General features: G+C 42.0%; 1 protein-coding gene across 2 annotated transcripts in view; it reads right to left on the reverse strand.

The window, feature by feature from the left end:
* The window catches only part of RAP1B (RAP1B, member of RAS oncogene family), a 190,346-nt gene that overhangs the window by 40,939 nt on the left and 133,159 nt on the right, over positions 1–16,248 (reverse strand). For both annotated transcript variants that reach the window (XM_029597232.1, XM_029597231.1), the window contains exon 3: positions 12,643–12,711. In XM_029597232.1, the coding sequence (XP_029453092.1) occupies positions 12,643–12,711 (69 nt within the window). The remainder of the gene's footprint in view (positions 1–12,642; positions 12,712–16,248) is intronic.

A 16,248-nucleotide genomic window follows, 5' to 3' on the forward strand; every position in this document is an offset into this window, starting at 1 on the left:
GTGACAGAATTATCAATAAAATGTCATGAAATCTGTTTAATTAAAACAAATTGTGTTTGATCCCTGTGAGCTATGGAGATCCCGTTTTTGTTCCTCCCTATATAGGCAGCTAACACTTTTGCTTCTTTGTTCCAGCAATGGAGGTATGTGACAGTATATGGTTTCTTCTTTCCAGTATTTAACATAGAAACAGACGAAGGCAGAAAAGGACCAATGGTCCATCCAATCTGCCCAGCAAGATTCCCCTGGTATATCTGCATCACTGTTCAGATTACCTTTGCGTATGGATTTGGCCATAGAAGCAGCCCTGTGGGGTTTTTTATTTCCTTTAGTATCTGTGCATCAGTACCCCAGACTATAAGTCAGGTCTCGTGTTGGTTGTCTTTGAATCCAAATTTCTCTTCCCTTCCATCCCCCCTTCGAAACAGACAGCAATGCTGTAGTTGCATTGAGAACATCAAGGCTTATTGGTTAAGGGTAGTAATCCCATGCATTCTGTAAAGGTAGAAACTACTGCTCTGTGCAGGTTACCCCATGCTTATCAGTTCTCCAGTCCATAAAAGTCAAGGCCCTCGTTGTTTCCTGTCTAAATCCAATTCTTCTTTTCCCTGCCATTGAAGCAGAGAGCAATGATGGAGATGCATTACAAGTATCAAGGCTTATTGGCTAAGGGTAGTAACCGCCACACCAGCAAGTTACCCCCATGCTCGCTTTGTTTCCTTTAGAACTTGGCCGTAGAAGCAGTCCTGTGTTTTTTCCCTTATGTCTGTGTAACAGTATCCCAGACCGTGGAAGTCTGGGCCCCTCGGTTGTCTGAATCCAATTCCTCTTTTTCCCCTGCTGTTTAAGCAGGGAGCAATGCTGCAGATGCATTAAAAAGCGTCAAAGCATATTGGTTAAGGGTAGTAATCTCCATGCCTTCTGCTAAGAGTAGTAACCGCCGCACCAGAAAGTTACCACCTGCACGCTTCTCTTATTTCCGTCCTCAAGTCTTTAGAGATCCAATGTTTAGCCCATGCCCCTTTGAATTCTTTGACTGTTTTCTTCATCACCACCTCTGGAAGGGCATTCCAGGCCTAGACCATCCTTTCCATGAAAAAATATTTCCTGACATTGGTTTTGAGTCGTCCCCCCTGGAGTTTCATTTCGTGACCCCTAGTTATTGTTTTCTTTCCTTTGGAAAAGGTTTGAAGTCCATGCACCATTGAAACCTTTTATGGATCTGAAGGTTGTATTATATATTTCCCCTGCACCTCCTCTTCCAGGGTGTACATATTCTGATCCTTCAGCCTCTTTTCATAGGTCTTCTGATATAGACCCCACACCATCTTAGTCACCCTTCTCTTTATCCTGTTTCCCTGCAGTCTCTGTGGTACCCCTTCCCCAAACATGCCCAAAGCAGCTGTGGTATCCCTACGGTACGCCTCCTCAAAAGCAGAAACTTCAACACTGCTCCCTGGCCAACAGGGGCTGCCACAGTAGTGGAAGCCATTTTCTCTCAGGCCTAAGTATACCACCTCAGTTTTCCAATATGTGAAAGTCAGATTTAAAATTAAGTGGATTTTATGAAATTTAAAACTGCTCAAAAGGCATAGAAAACTGTTACTCTGTATCCTAGAATTTTGTTTCAGACTGCTAGCTGTTATACGTCAAGCAAGGTTGCCATCTATAAACAGGGTTCCCTATGAACAGCAGGAAGGATTAGACTTAAAACGTGCGTGATTAGATCTGATGGCACCAACATGGACTAGTCAGAGCTCAGTAAAAAAAAACAAAAAAACAAAAACAAAAAAACAAAACTTTACTGAGCATGTGCAAGAGATCCTATGTGCACTTCCTGGGCCCCTCAGTCATTTCCAGAGCTTAAGCTTTAGGTAATAGCCTCTTCAAGAAGGGGAGCAGGTATTAAGTATAGTTAATTCATCCTGCTGCCTATGGAGAACCCTGTTTACACGTAAGCAAACTTGCTTTCAGGCTGATACAGTACAGTGCGCTCCGGTGGAGCACACTGTCAGTAAGGGTAATAGCGTGTTGAAAACTTGCGTCCAACTCCCCCCCCCCCCCCCCCCCCCCCCCCCGAGACTAATAGCGCCCGCAACATGCAAATGCATGTTGATGGCCCTATTAGTCATTCCAGCCCGATACAGTAAGTAAAATGTGCAGCCAAGCCGCACATTTTACTTTAAGAAATTAGCACCTACCCAAAGGTAGGCGTTAATTTCTGCCGGCACTGGGGAAGTGCACAGAAAAGCAGCAAAAACTGCTTTTCTGTGCACCCTCCGACTTAATATAATGGTGATATTAAGTCTGAGGCCCCAAAAGTAAAAAAAAAAAGTTAAATAAAAAAAAATTAAAAATGGACCCGTGGCATCTGGTTTCCAAACCCGTGGCTGTCAGGTTTGAGAACAGACGCTGGCAAAATTGAGCGTCGGCTGTCAAGCTCGCTGACAGCTGCCGCTTCCGTCAAAAAGGAGGCGCTAGGGACACACTAGTGTCCCTAGTGCCTTTTTACCGCGGGCCCTAATTTAAATAAATTAAGTTACTGAATCACGCGCACAGGAGAGCTGCCTGTGCGCGTGCTGGGAGAGCACCCACTCTCCCAACGCGTGGTTTACTGTATCGGCCCGTTTGTCGACAAGCAGGCAAGAATTAGCCATTATACATAGGAAATCCCAGTCTTTTGTAAGCCAGCCAGTGCACAACAGTACACTATGTAAACAGCAAGAGTGTGTGTGGAAACTGCTAGTCCCAATCTATTTGGATCAAAAACTACATAAACAATTGAGAAGTTGGATAGCAAGTGTGAATCCTTTTTAGGTAATACGCCAGGGCTTTCTTATAGTCCAAGGAGTGAAGGACCTGTTCTACTTTGTGCAGATGTGGTCTCGAAAAGAATGCAGACAACAATGGCTGGATTAATGTAAAAACAGATGCAACATTTAAAAAAAAAAAAGTATTTGGATGAGTTCACAGAACCACTCTATTGTGAAGAGGCTGCAGGTATGGTGAATATGAAACCAGAGCCTGTAGGTAGTTTAGTTTACTCTTCCTACCAAAGTGATAGGCACAAGAAACCTTTCAGGCGAGAAATTAATTCCACTGAGACTAGTTTCAAAAGGAGATTTTGAGTTGAGTTATGACTACACTGAGGTCTCACATTGGAAGTTTAGTGATTGGAGGCTTGGAATGCCAGTGTCCTTTAATGAATCTTAATAGCAAGGAGTGGAGACCAGAGACCCTCCACCTGCTAATGATACACTGCAATGGCACCAAGATGAACTCTTTAAGAGATGCTAAGGTATGAGGACAAGAGGAAGAAAAGATCCTCTACCAGGTCCCTTATGCCACATGAGAAGGGATCCTGCTGGTTTGCCCTACATTAAGTTGAAAACCTCTTCCATTTCAAGCCATAGGATTCTTCTGGTTGAAGATGACTACTGTGTGTTCAACATCGATGCTATGAAGACAAGCACTGGTAGATTCAGATGACAGTCTTACATTTCTCCTGTGTGATAAAGTCTATGTTCCCAAAGGAACCGTAGACTGGTTTGACAGCCATATGAGATATGGATATCACACTTGCCATGGCCAGGCTGGTGCTACAACGATTAACTTGCCTTCTAGTCCTGACAAAGAAAATTAGTGGGTACACAAAGTAGACATTTTAATCTAACACAAAAGCTGATCTGTCGCTGCTCAGACTATAGTCTGCTTTTTGGCACTTCAAAGTGGAGTATATTCAGGTACAGTAGGTATTTCCCTGAGGGCTTAATTTAATTGTACCTGAGGAAATGGAAGATGAAGTGACTCGCTCAAGGTCACAAGGAGCAGCAGTAGGATTTGAATCCTGGCTTGCCTGGCTACTTCTCTACTCCTGTCCACTATAGATGCACTGAGTAGAACTTTGACCTTTACCTTCTTGAGGCAAACAGATCAATTGCTGGCCTTCCCCAACAACTGAAGTAGTCAGAGGTACCTTGATCTAGGTACTACTCATGTGGTTGTAACACTCGGCTGAGATGTCTGCCAACATGCTCTTGATTCCCAGAAGGCAGGTCACCTGGAGATGGGCCTTGTAATGACATGTGTATGACCAGATTCAGAGGGCCTCCTGCCCCTGTTTGTTTATGTTCAACATGGCCACTTGGTTGTCCATCTGGTCAAGGAATTTTCCCAAAAAGTGAGAAATCCCTTAGAGCACTGCAGATGGCTTGCAGTTCTAGGTAGTTTATTTTTAGATGACTCCACTATGGACCATACAACCATGATCCTTTGGTCTATGCCTCTTCTGGTGTGTCCTCTCCCACCCCTTAGTGTAGATATCAGTCACTTGATTTGGAACATGCAAGATACCCAATTTTAGAACGCCTGGATTCACCCATCACTGCAGGGATGCTCTCATCCTGGGGGGTTACTGAGATAGTGGGATAATGGTGGACAGAGCTCATCCCATTGGCTCTGGAAGCCCCACTGAAAACCCTGCATGTGCAGACAAGTCAAAGGAACCACATGCACAACAGCAGCCATGTGTCTGAGAAGGATAAGGACTGACCTTGCTTATATTTGGGGCTATTTAAGGAGAGGCTTTCAGGGTCACATCTAGGGCAAATGGCATCCTGAATGAAAATCCATCCCCCTGCCCTCTTTTCAGTTGTGGACTAATGGGATCTGCCATGGCTCCGCTGGCATGTGATTGATACTGTCAGTACCCAAGGCACCCCTCAGTTCACAGCAACCTGGGTGAACATCCAGCTCACCCTACCCAAATACCAGCTCTGGAGACTTTCAGAGACCCTCCCCCCAGCAATCAGCTCGACAGGAAGAAATGCTTTAAGTCTATCCAGGCTCCTATGAACTGAATTTGTTTTGAGACCCAACCAGGTTTGACTTGGTAAAGTTGATCAGGAAATTCGAGGACTGGAGGAGCCATATGCAAGTCTAAAAAGGACTCCAGAACTCCTGACAGAGACCAGTCACCAACTAATCATCCAGGTATGGGAACACAGACTCCTTGCAGATGGTGTGATGCCACTACAAGGCATTTTATGAACACCCTTGAGGCTATAAAGGTACTGAAGAGGAGCACCTTATATTGGTAGTGTACCCCTTCACCACAAACCTGAAAAACTCCCAATGGGCAGGATGAATGCAAACGTGTACATATGCATTTTTCAGATCCAGCACACACCCAATCCCTGAGCTGAGAGGAAGAATCATTTGGAGGAAGTTCCATCTCAAGCCTCTCCTGCATCGTCTCCACAAGTCCAGTACAGATCTTAGATCCCCCAATCCCTGCCACACTCCTGAGGGACAGAATTGACAACCTCCTGCTGAAGGAGCAACTCCAGCTGCAGTTGGTCCAACTTCAAAGGCCGAAGTTAATCAAGACTGAAGGACAAAGGAACCATAAGCAGTAACCATTAGGGATGTGCATTTGCCAGCCATTTGTTAATTTGTTTTGCCATTACATGCATACCTCAAAGTACACACACGCGCAAGCAACAGCAAATTGAATGAACAAATGCCGGCCGAATGCACAGCTAGTAGCCATAACTCAATTTTCAGGACCCACTGTTTGGAGGATACAGAACCATTCTGGGGAGAAGGATTGAGCCCTTCCTGCCATCAGAGGAAGTGTGGAAGCTAGTTTGACAAGTCTGAAACTTGTCTCTTGCTTCAGCTGATTCTGTTGCTGAGTCTTTTGCGGATGCCTTTCCTTCTGGAGGAATGGATACTTATGGAAAATACTAGGATCTGGCAGGGTTGACTGGTCCCCTGCTGCAGCTGATTGTGATTGCAAGGTGGCTTGATGTTCTTTAATCAAAGCCAGTCTCTTGAACTTTGTTACCAAATTAATCGTCCTCTGTGCAAAACATCTGCAAGATGATTATATGCATGTCCTCAGACTATTCGCCCATAGGTGATAGGTGCAGTTTAATGGGACAAAGTCAACATGGATTTAGCCAAAGGAAGTCTTGCCTCACCAATCTACTACTATTTTTTTTTGAGGGCATAAACATGTGGATAAGTGAGTCAGTTGATATAGTGTACCTAGATTTCCAGAAAGCATTTGACAAAGTCCCTCATGAGAGATTTCTCAGAAAATTAAAAAGTTATAGAATAGAGTGCAGTGTCCTATTATGAATTACAAACTGGTTAAAAGACAGAAAACAGAGTAGGGCTAAATGGTACATTTTCCCTGTGGAGAAAGGTGAACAGTGGAGTGCTCCAGGGATCTGTTCTGGGACCAATGCTTTTTAATATAATTTATAAACGACCTGGAAATGGGAACAAGTGAGGTGATCAAATTTGCCAATGACAAAATTATTCAGAGTTGTTAAATCACAAGAGGATTGTGAGAAATTGCAAGAAAACCTTGCAAAACCTGGAGACTGGACATGCAAATGACAAATGAAATTTAATGTGGACAAGTGCAAAGTGATGCACTTAGGGAAGAGTAACCCAAATTATAGCTATACAATGCAAGGTTCCACATGAGGAGTCACCACTCAGGAAGAGGATCTAGGAATCATAGTTGATAATATGCTGAAATATTCTGCTTAGTGTGCAGCAGCAGCGAAAAAAGCAAATAGAATGCTAGGCATTATTGGGAAAGGAATAGAGAATAAAACAGATCATAATGCCTATCGCTTCACTGTGTGACCTCATCTTGAGTACTGGGTGTAGTTCTGATTGCCACATCTCAAAAATGATATAGCAGAATTAGAACAGGTACAGAAAAGGGTGACAGATTTCCCTAGATTAGGACTCTTCAGCTTTGAGAAAAGACAGTTCAGGGAAGCTATGATAGAAGTTTATAAAATGAGTGGAATGGAAGTAAACAATCTGTTTACTCTTTCGAAAAGTTCAAAGACCAGGGGACACAATGAAGTTACTAGGTGATACATTTAAAGCGGAGAATTTTTTTTTACTCAACGCATAATTAAGCTCTAATTCGTTGCAAGAGGATGCAGTGAAAGCTATTAGTGTAGCTGCATTTAAAAAAAAGATCTGAACAAGTTCCTGGAAGAAAAGTCCATAAACCATTAAGGTGGAGTTGTTTAAAATCTATCTATCCCTTGGGATCCTGCCAGGTATTTATGACCTGGATTGACTACTGGTGGAAACATGATACTGGGCTTGTTGGACCTTTGGTCTGACCCAGTATGGCAAGTCTTATGTTCTTACCACCTTGGAGTAGCAGAGATCCTTTGCACAAGTATGTTGAGGCAAGTCAAGTTGGGTATCCGAAGGAGTCTCAGCAGAAACTTCCTCCTCTCAAAACCATGAGGAAACACTAAGCCACAACTCTAAAGAGGATAAGGAAAGACTCACTTTTCATACCAGATATTTCCTTCCTTAGAACTCAGAATGGACAGAGTTTGCTTCATTCCTTCTAACTTGAGGGGATTCCCCTAGAGCAGCACTTCTCAACCGGTGTGTCGTGACACATCAGTGTGTTGCCAAGCACCGACAGGTGTTGCGTGCTCCCGGTCTCTCCCACTGCTCTTCCTTCCCTGCTACCGCTGCCACCGGGCTAATCAGTACGTTCAAGCCCAGTGGGAACAGCAGTGGTGGTGGTAGAAGCAGTGGCACCTGCGGCTGGCCTTTTCTTCTTCCCCCCCCCCCGTGACCTGGAACAGGAAGTGATACGCAGTGCGTGGGAAGGAGAAAGCTGTGCCAGGTGGAAAAATAGCGGCGGCAGCAGCATCGGCCCTCGAACAATCGAAGCAGCCGGTAATCGGGAAAGGAGACAGCAGCATGAGCCTCCCGCGGCCGATGGGAATCTTCTTTCTTGGCCTGCGGGGGCTGGAGGAGGAGGTGGCTGCTGCAGCTACTATTTGTGCTCGGGGGGGGGGGGGGGGGGGAAGGAAGTGAGAGAGAGAGAGAGAGAAGCAGCCAGCTAGCCTGTGTGTGATTGAGAGAAACTGGTCAGAGAGCTGATGTGTTTGTATATGTGAGAGACAATGGAAGTGACTGCTCAGGGAGGTGACTGGTGTGTGAGAAAAAGCATGGAAGTGAAATCTGGGTATGTGAGAAAGCATGGGCGTAAGAAGCTTGGTGTTGTGGGGGGGGGGGTGAGAGAGAAAGTGATTATGAGAGTGAGAAGCCCATATATGTAAGTAGAACATGGGAGTGGGGAGCTTATGGTGTGTGTATACGGCATGAGAGAAACTGTTCAGGAAGGTGACTGGTGTGTGTGTGTCAAAGACTGTTTGGGAGATGATTGGTGTGTGAGAGACAGAAACTGGTCATGGGGGCATGACTGGTATGGTGTGTGTGAGAGATATGGGCCCTAAGGAAGAGGACCATGAGTACAGACCATAGCTTCTACTGCTGCTTCTGGTGTGTGCCACGGCCTGCATGGAAGAGGACAGGCGTAGGAGAGCTGCTGGAGGGGGTAAGTAAAGGTGGCTTTTTAAGTTTCTTGATCGACTGCCATGTTAATTTAATATTATGTGATGTCTGCTTTTTTGAAATATTTTATTGGTGTTTGGAGAATGTTTAATAGTTTTTATGAGTTTTTAATTGTTGGATGTTATTCTGTTCATAGCTGTTTTGAAACATTTATTCTGCTTATTAGTATAGTTTTACAATTATTTGTGTGGGGATCTATAGCTGCTTGCTAGTTCTGTTTTCCTAATAAGAGGTGTATTGGTTTTTAGGGCCTGATTTAATATTTGTAGTGTTGCCTTTTCATAGATAGGGTTGCTCCTGTTTGAGTGTATTCCATAATACAGGTGTAACTGTGTGCGGATTAGTTTATGTGCATTACTACAGATCCTGGGAGTATGTTAGGTCGGTTCTGTGTCAGTTACAGAGATGAGATATTTTACTAGCATGTAAGCGTTTGTATCAGTCTTATTTGTTGTGTTCTCAAGAGGACATGCATTGGTGGTAAACTGCTGTCTTTTCATAAGTAGGGCTATTGAGCCTGGAAGAAGGAGTTTGAGTTGCTGTTACTGAGATGACACCAGAACCAGAATATCTTTTTTGTAGGGTGAGTTGTATGGGGAATGTCATAATTCTGCTTTACATCCATTATTGTGGGTCAGGGGGGTTCCTGTGAATGTAAACTGTACTTTTACATCTAGCCCCTGACTATCATGGGTTCAGTGTGTCAGGCATGTGAGAACCATCTGTCAGGTGTGTCCTGACAGAAAAAAGGTTGAGAACCACTGCCCTAGAGGATAATCTACCACCTTGCGGTAAGAATTTACTCCAAACTCCAGAAGCTGTTGTGGGGAGGCACGCTGCTGTGGAACCCTGAACAGCCCCCATTATATGGGAAAAGTTCCAATTTCCCCCTCTGATCTCCAGGGCTTACCAAGGCAAATACATTTTCCAGCTCCAATAGCTGGGCCCCAGGCAGCAATAGCAGATGGTGTGCTTACTCATAATTGGCATACAGATCCCACAAAAATAGACCTTGAAGCCACCAAACATGGACTTCTTGGCCTTCTCCATACTTATAAAGAATGGAAAATTTTTATAAGGGGCTGCCAAGGCAACAGCAAGAAAAAATATCCAAAGCAGCATTATCAAGGCCAAAAGCTGAAAAATGTGGGAGACTGGGACACATCCATGCAGTAGCTCTTAGGTATCAGAATGGGAGGGGCCGTGCCACCCCCCCAACTATTTTCATGAGAAGCCTCAGTGGCAGGTGGGACAGCACACTGTCCTTTCCATTGCTGTGATCTCCTCACTTAACCTTTCCTGCTTCTGGAGGATCGTTGCCTTGCAGTGCCTCGGGCTGTTTCCTCCTCCTCAGCTGCTGGCACTCGAATGATTTACACAGGTGCCAAAAGCCGGAGGAGGAGAAAGCAACCTATGTGGCAAGGTCACGATCCTCCAACAGATCCAGTTGGGCCGCCATGGAGCCCACCCTGCAGCAGCTCAGGCTACTGTAGAGTCCGTCCCGCAGCGGCCACTAACTGAAAATGAGGGTGTGCCTTCCTGCCTGGGCGCAGGCAGGCGAAAGCACACCTTCATCCCTGTGCGTGTGGGCGAGTACCTGCCTGTGCGTTTCTGCAAGAGCATGTGGGGAATGTTTGAGCAAATGACCGCGTGTGTGTGAGAGAAAGAATAAGATTTGTGTGGCCACCCTGTCCCCATTCCACTACATTCTCAGGGTGACTGGCCGAAGATACCAGATATGGAGGGCTGGGAGATTTTCTCTCTCACTCTTTACTGGTTTTAATTTTAGGGTGTTATTTGATGTGTCTGCTGTTTTGAAATATTTTATTGGGTTTGAGTTTTTAATAATTGGATGTTCTGAAATATCTGTTCCTTTTATTAACATGGTTTTACTATTATGAATGGGTGGGGCTAGGGCAGAGTTTGGTTGCCTTTCACAATCAATAAGGCCTTCTGCTGCCCATGCTATGAAGATAGACACAGGAGCACACAAACACACAGAACTCCCATGCATGCTCAGTAAAGATTTTACTGAGCTCTGAGTTGGATCCATATCAGCACCAGATATCACCTACACATTATGGCTAATTCATAGCTGCTTGTCAATGGAAAACGAGAATCCCATTCCCTCCTAGTTTGCTCTGTTGCCTAGCTGTAAGCAGTGGTTATAAATACATGCAGAGTGCAACCTAGGCTTCTAGTTTCAGCACCTCTGGAGGCTCTTGCAACCCCATCTTAAACCAACATTCTTCAATCCTTCCAGGCTTCAGCTGGCTATGCAGGTGAAACAGTTTTGTTTTTTTTTTTATTATTGTTTAAACTTGTAAAGCAGGTAATTTAAAAAAAGTTTTTAATGTAAAGAAAAACAGGAAAATAAATGAAAGATGTTTCTGAACAAAGCAGCTACTGCCAGTTCCTTTAAATCTATGGCAATGTATAGAAAATCAACACAACTGAGCTGGATGCACCACTATTTTCGCATGCATTGAAGATTATGCATGATTCAACAGAAGCAGGTCATCCATCACAGACTAGGAGTATGATCCAGGGGCTTTGTCTCTATTGAGCTGATTTTCAGCAATTTCAATACTTAATATAAGCAAAGTCCCTCATCTCACATGCAAGCTTAGGGTAGATTCTGCAGCATATCTGCATATAAATTCAGTGTTCCACCTATACCGACATTAATTTTTACTGGAAATCTTTAATGAGAAATCTTTTCAAATATTTGTAGTGCCAAATTCTCTTTTGTGCATTTTTCAAAATTGCATTCACCTGTAATTCTTTTCTCCCATTTTCTCTTTCCTTCCATCTTGTACCTCTTCCTCTGCCCCACTTACCTAGTCTCTCCTTTCCTTATTTCCTCAATCTTTTTCCTTTCCCCACTCCTTACATTCCCCCCCTTCTACCAATGCTTCGGCACCAGAAATGGAAAGGAAGCACGGCAGATGGTAGAAACTGGTAGCAATGACCCAAGAGGAGGATGGTGTGGCCCAGCCATTGAGGGAGGAAGACTGGGAGATGGACCACTCAGCCTAAAAACAGTAGGTTGGGATCCAGTCCACAACCTGTAGCATCAGGAAGGTTGTTAAATAGCCTAGTTAAACCTGTGGCCAGAGAAGGAAGACATGCAGCGGGCATTGTTAGATTAGACATTTTTCTGTGACTGTGGCCTAACTAAATTTTGTGGTACTTGCCATGGCCACAGAATCATAGAAAACCAGCAGCTCTGGTTTTTTCCAACTGTACCTTAATTTTGAGCTCTCATCTTTTGTATTTATACTGTACTCACACTTCATTTACTCTCTTTTATATTTATTTTCTATATAATATTTATTACCATATTACTATGTTTAATTGGTTATCTATTCTATTTGTTCCATCATTATTGTTGTTCTATTGTTACCTGTTTTATTGTTCAACTGTTCTATGTAAAGCCCACTACTCTTTTTGGGCATTTAAAAGTTGTATGTGAACCTGATTGATTTGTAGTTCCTACAAGAACTTCGGTCTATAAAAACTAAAAATAAATAAATAAATAAGCTCTGAAGACAGGCCTTGTTAACACTAAAAAGCCTTTTCTGGTTTCTCCACATCTAAATTAATTCCCCGAAGAAAAGATCTCAAACTCATGTACTACTTTTTTCTTCATCCTTTAAAAAGCATCATAGCCTTTCAGCATCCAACGATCAATTTTAGATTCATTTTCTACCCATCCCTCCTCTCTCCACCAACTCGGAGTAAGACTAAGAATTCTTCAGTTCCCACCTCAAATTAGCTTAGGAGTTGTAATTTCCCTTTGCTGTGTTCAAAGACATTTTAATCTGGCGTTCTGGGGGTGTGGTCTTGTTATTTAAGCCCTAGGAGTCATCCTTCCCACCACTCCCAGCCAGTCTACCATCTCCAGGTTGCTTCCAAACCAGACTAAAGTTGTATTTTCCATGTTATTTAAAATGCGCTGCACAAATGTTAATGAAAATGTAAAAAAATTAAACACACTTGGGTTTCCACATGCATATTTAAAACAGACTAAAAACACTAATACTGTTCTAAAAAAGATCAGTTAGAAGACTGCACAATATTCTATTAATGAGAAATTAATTCAAAATTATGCCAAAAGGAATTAAAATTATTCAGACCAAAAAAATGTGTTTGTTTTTTTTAAACTGGACCCCCCCCCCCCCTTCCATACACAATGACAAATTAAAAGGGGCTGTTACATACCTTTCTGTATGAATCTTCTATTGTTGGGTCATATTTTTCAACAAATATTCCTTGAACAAATTGCACTGTCTGTAACAAACAGACAATATTAATAGTTTTATGGATGACTAGTTTGAACAAAAGAAACATTATGGAAAACTGTTACAGCATCAAAATAGTACACAAGAAATGTAACAAATGTAAAATCTTCAACTGTTACTTGTAAGGGCCCTGCCCAAAAGTTATTTGTTTGATGTAAACAGATACGATGTGTGAACGGCTATCGATATAGAAGAGACGTTAAATAAATAAAAATAAATAAAACAAATAGGATGCAATTTAATTCAAGAGCTAATGCCAGCAAAAGTTGCATTTACCATCAGAACAAACATGGTACACCTAAAGGTTACTCTATTCTCTACATAAGCTTTAGTTAGCTTGAATTCTGTACCTCTGATCTAAGCAGCCACATAGATGACTTACCTTCTGGGGTATTGATATGTAGACATTAGGGAAAAAGCACAGGACTGCTTCTTTGGCCAAGTCCAAAAGCAAAGCATGTTCAAGCAGCATTGTCTGAATTATCCAAGAAGGCTGCTCACCCCATAAAAATAGGGCTAGCAGTAACTTATGGGTTTGACAGTTCTTTGGTTTTGATTATAAATATTGCTACTCAACATAAGACTTTGGGGGAAACCAGTTCGGTACAGCAGTTACTGCCATAAGAAACTTGCTGGAGAGTCTGGATGGACCATTTGGTCTTTTTCGGCAATCATTTCCTATGTTACTATTACTTGACCAAAAGGACAATGAGATTTACTGGTTATGCTTTGGTGGCAAATTAGATATAGTACTAGAAGGCATAAAGAGGGCAGAAGTGGAAAGCAAAGATCAATCTGGGGCAACATTAAATGGTCAAGATTGTGAAAATGGAAAACAGAATGGAGGGAACTGGTGTACCATAGTTATCAACATTCAACCTGAAGACGGCACTTGAAACTAAAGGAGGCTGGGTAACTTTTTAGAAATACAAGACATGGTTTCTTCATTCTAAAGATTATGAACACCATTCAAATCTAAATGCATATTCATAATTGTGTATGCTCTATTATGAGCTGCCTAGGGACTCTGAAATAAGCAGCACATAAATAAAGCAAAATAAACTAGTTATTTTCTATTGACAGAGGGCTCCTTTCATGCCTTTGTTGCCACCCATCACGTGATCTAGCATTTTGAAAGCAACACTGATGGAGATATCTCCTGTCCTTTAGATCCCTAATATTCCATATCAACAATATTAGTCCATGTTTATTAGGAGTATCTTTTCAGAAGTACACACCAGAGACATAAGATCTCAAAACAAAGGACTGTTAATGGTACCATCCACTCGAACCACACCCCTAATGCAAATAAGAGACCGAATGTTTTCCACAGCGGACCCCATGTTATGGAACTCACTTCCAGAGTCAATACGTCTGATAACTGATAGAAAGGACTTCAAACGTGAACTGAAAACATGGCTCTTTAGAAAAGTGTACGATCTAAAGTAAAGAAAAGCGTATGATTCAATGTAAGAGACAAAACACTGAACTGAGAGTGCATTAAGTAATGAATGACATGAAGTACATTGTTAGTAGGATTAGAACCTGTAATCAGTTAGATCAACCAAGAAAATGCATGAATATGTAGATTATATAGCAGCTAGTGCAATACCCTAGAACATTTTACGATTATGAACTAGAGTACGTATACAATGCGGAATCAGTCCAGAAGGTAATACTGAACACAGTATATGACCACTGTCTATGAATATATGTATGAGGATTTTGTAAACTGTTGTGATCTCTTGGAATGACTGTATATAGAAAGCCTAAATAAAGCTGGGTTTTCCAGCTTCTGTTTTAAAAAGCATAAATTGCTTCTGTATAATATCCTGCCATGAGAACATTTTCTAGGAAGAAATACCATAAAAAGCAACAAGTTGAAGGAAGAAACCAGCAGAAAAAACCACCAACAATAACATTTTAAGAAGATGTGCTTTAGAGATGTGAATCGGAACTGAAATCGGATCCGATTCTGGTTCCGATTCACATCTCTAATTGTGCTTTAACACCTGCATCCATAATATCCACAATTTCCCGAGTTTGGAAGGGAAACTGCCGCGTGAAATAAAATGGTTATGATCTTATATTTGCTTTCACAAGTGGCATTCGTCAATATTCCATGGGTTTATGTGGGATAGGTAACCAGAAGTAGGCCCACTGCGCCAACTAAAACCTGTTTAGTAGAGGTTTTTGCCTATCATCTTTTGTCATGAAAAGCTTTTCAGTATCTAATAGTTGAAGTCTCTATTTGTAATTATTATACATCAGTTAACCTATCTTGTTCTCAATACCTGATGGTTTACAATGCTCCATTTTGATAGCACCCCTGGGTATACATGGTGACAGTATATGACAGCAGATAGAGACCCAATGGGCCATCTAGTATATCTAGAAAGTTAGTTGGGGTAGTGACTGCCACTCCATGCAGGTTACCCCATCTAGAAATTATACGCCTAAAGTTAAAAGGTTTTTTTTTTATTTCCATCCTCTAGCTACTAGGGACCCTCTGTTTATCCCAAGCCTTTTTGAATTTCATTATTTTTTGCCTTCATGGAAAGGGTGGTGGATGCATGGAATGCCCTCTTGGCAATGAAGAAATTTTTTAATATTGTTCTTGGTTCTTCTCCCTTGGAGTTTCAGGTCATGGACCTTATTTTCTGCAGCTTTTCTATTGTAAAAGGTTTTATTCTTGTGCATCATTTATACCTTTAAAAGGTATTTAAAAGTATTATATCTCCGTCTCGCATTTCCAGGGTTTGTATTCTCATTTTGATGGGGTGTTTTATTCAGTTTGCCAAACTGGGGAAAAAAACAACAAAAACCTTGACTCTCACCCTCCAAAACAAACTGAAACACTGAAAAAAGACCCAAACCGGCTTCTGGTTGGCCTTCTTGAGCCAAAACATTGCACCAAACCTGTAGTGCCAGAGGCCTGGCCTAGCCAGGCCTCTGGCACTACAGGAGATTCAGAATGAGGTGGAATTAGAACTAGAGAAAATTCAGTGCAAATTCCCAAAGGAAGTATTGGACGAACAGATAAAAGATTTGCAGCGACAATTGGAGGAATACAGTAATGAGACTAAGAAAATAAAAATAAGTAAAATTTCAGCGGGATGAAAAAGACTATTCTAGTGGATATGTGTACCCATGGATGCAATTACATAGAAAATCGTGTAGACAAAGGGGATTTTTCATCTTCTGATGAATTAGATACGGTTAAGAAACAAAGATTCACGTCAGGTAAGATTTAAAGATGATGAATCTAAGGAGATATCAAATAAGGGTCAACGTTCTAATTTTTTTAGAACAGCGACCTCGAGGTCAAAAAAATGTAAGGGAATCTCGATTTCAGAGAGGAAGGAATACCAATATGGGGTACAATCTACGCAAATGAGTACTGTTATAAAATCTACTGTTGATGAGCTTGATAATTATAATTCTGTGTTTAATTTGTCATCAAAAGTACTTACAGCAGGTATGATCAAACTTTAAATAAGGGTTTTTCTTTTGTCCCTTCTTGTAA

This window comes from Rhinatrema bivittatum, chromosome 4 (genome assembly GCF_901001135.1).
Source record: "Rhinatrema bivittatum chromosome 4, aRhiBiv1.1, whole genome shotgun sequence".
NCBI lineage: Eukaryota > Metazoa > Chordata > Amphibia > Gymnophiona > Rhinatrematidae > Rhinatrema > Rhinatrema bivittatum.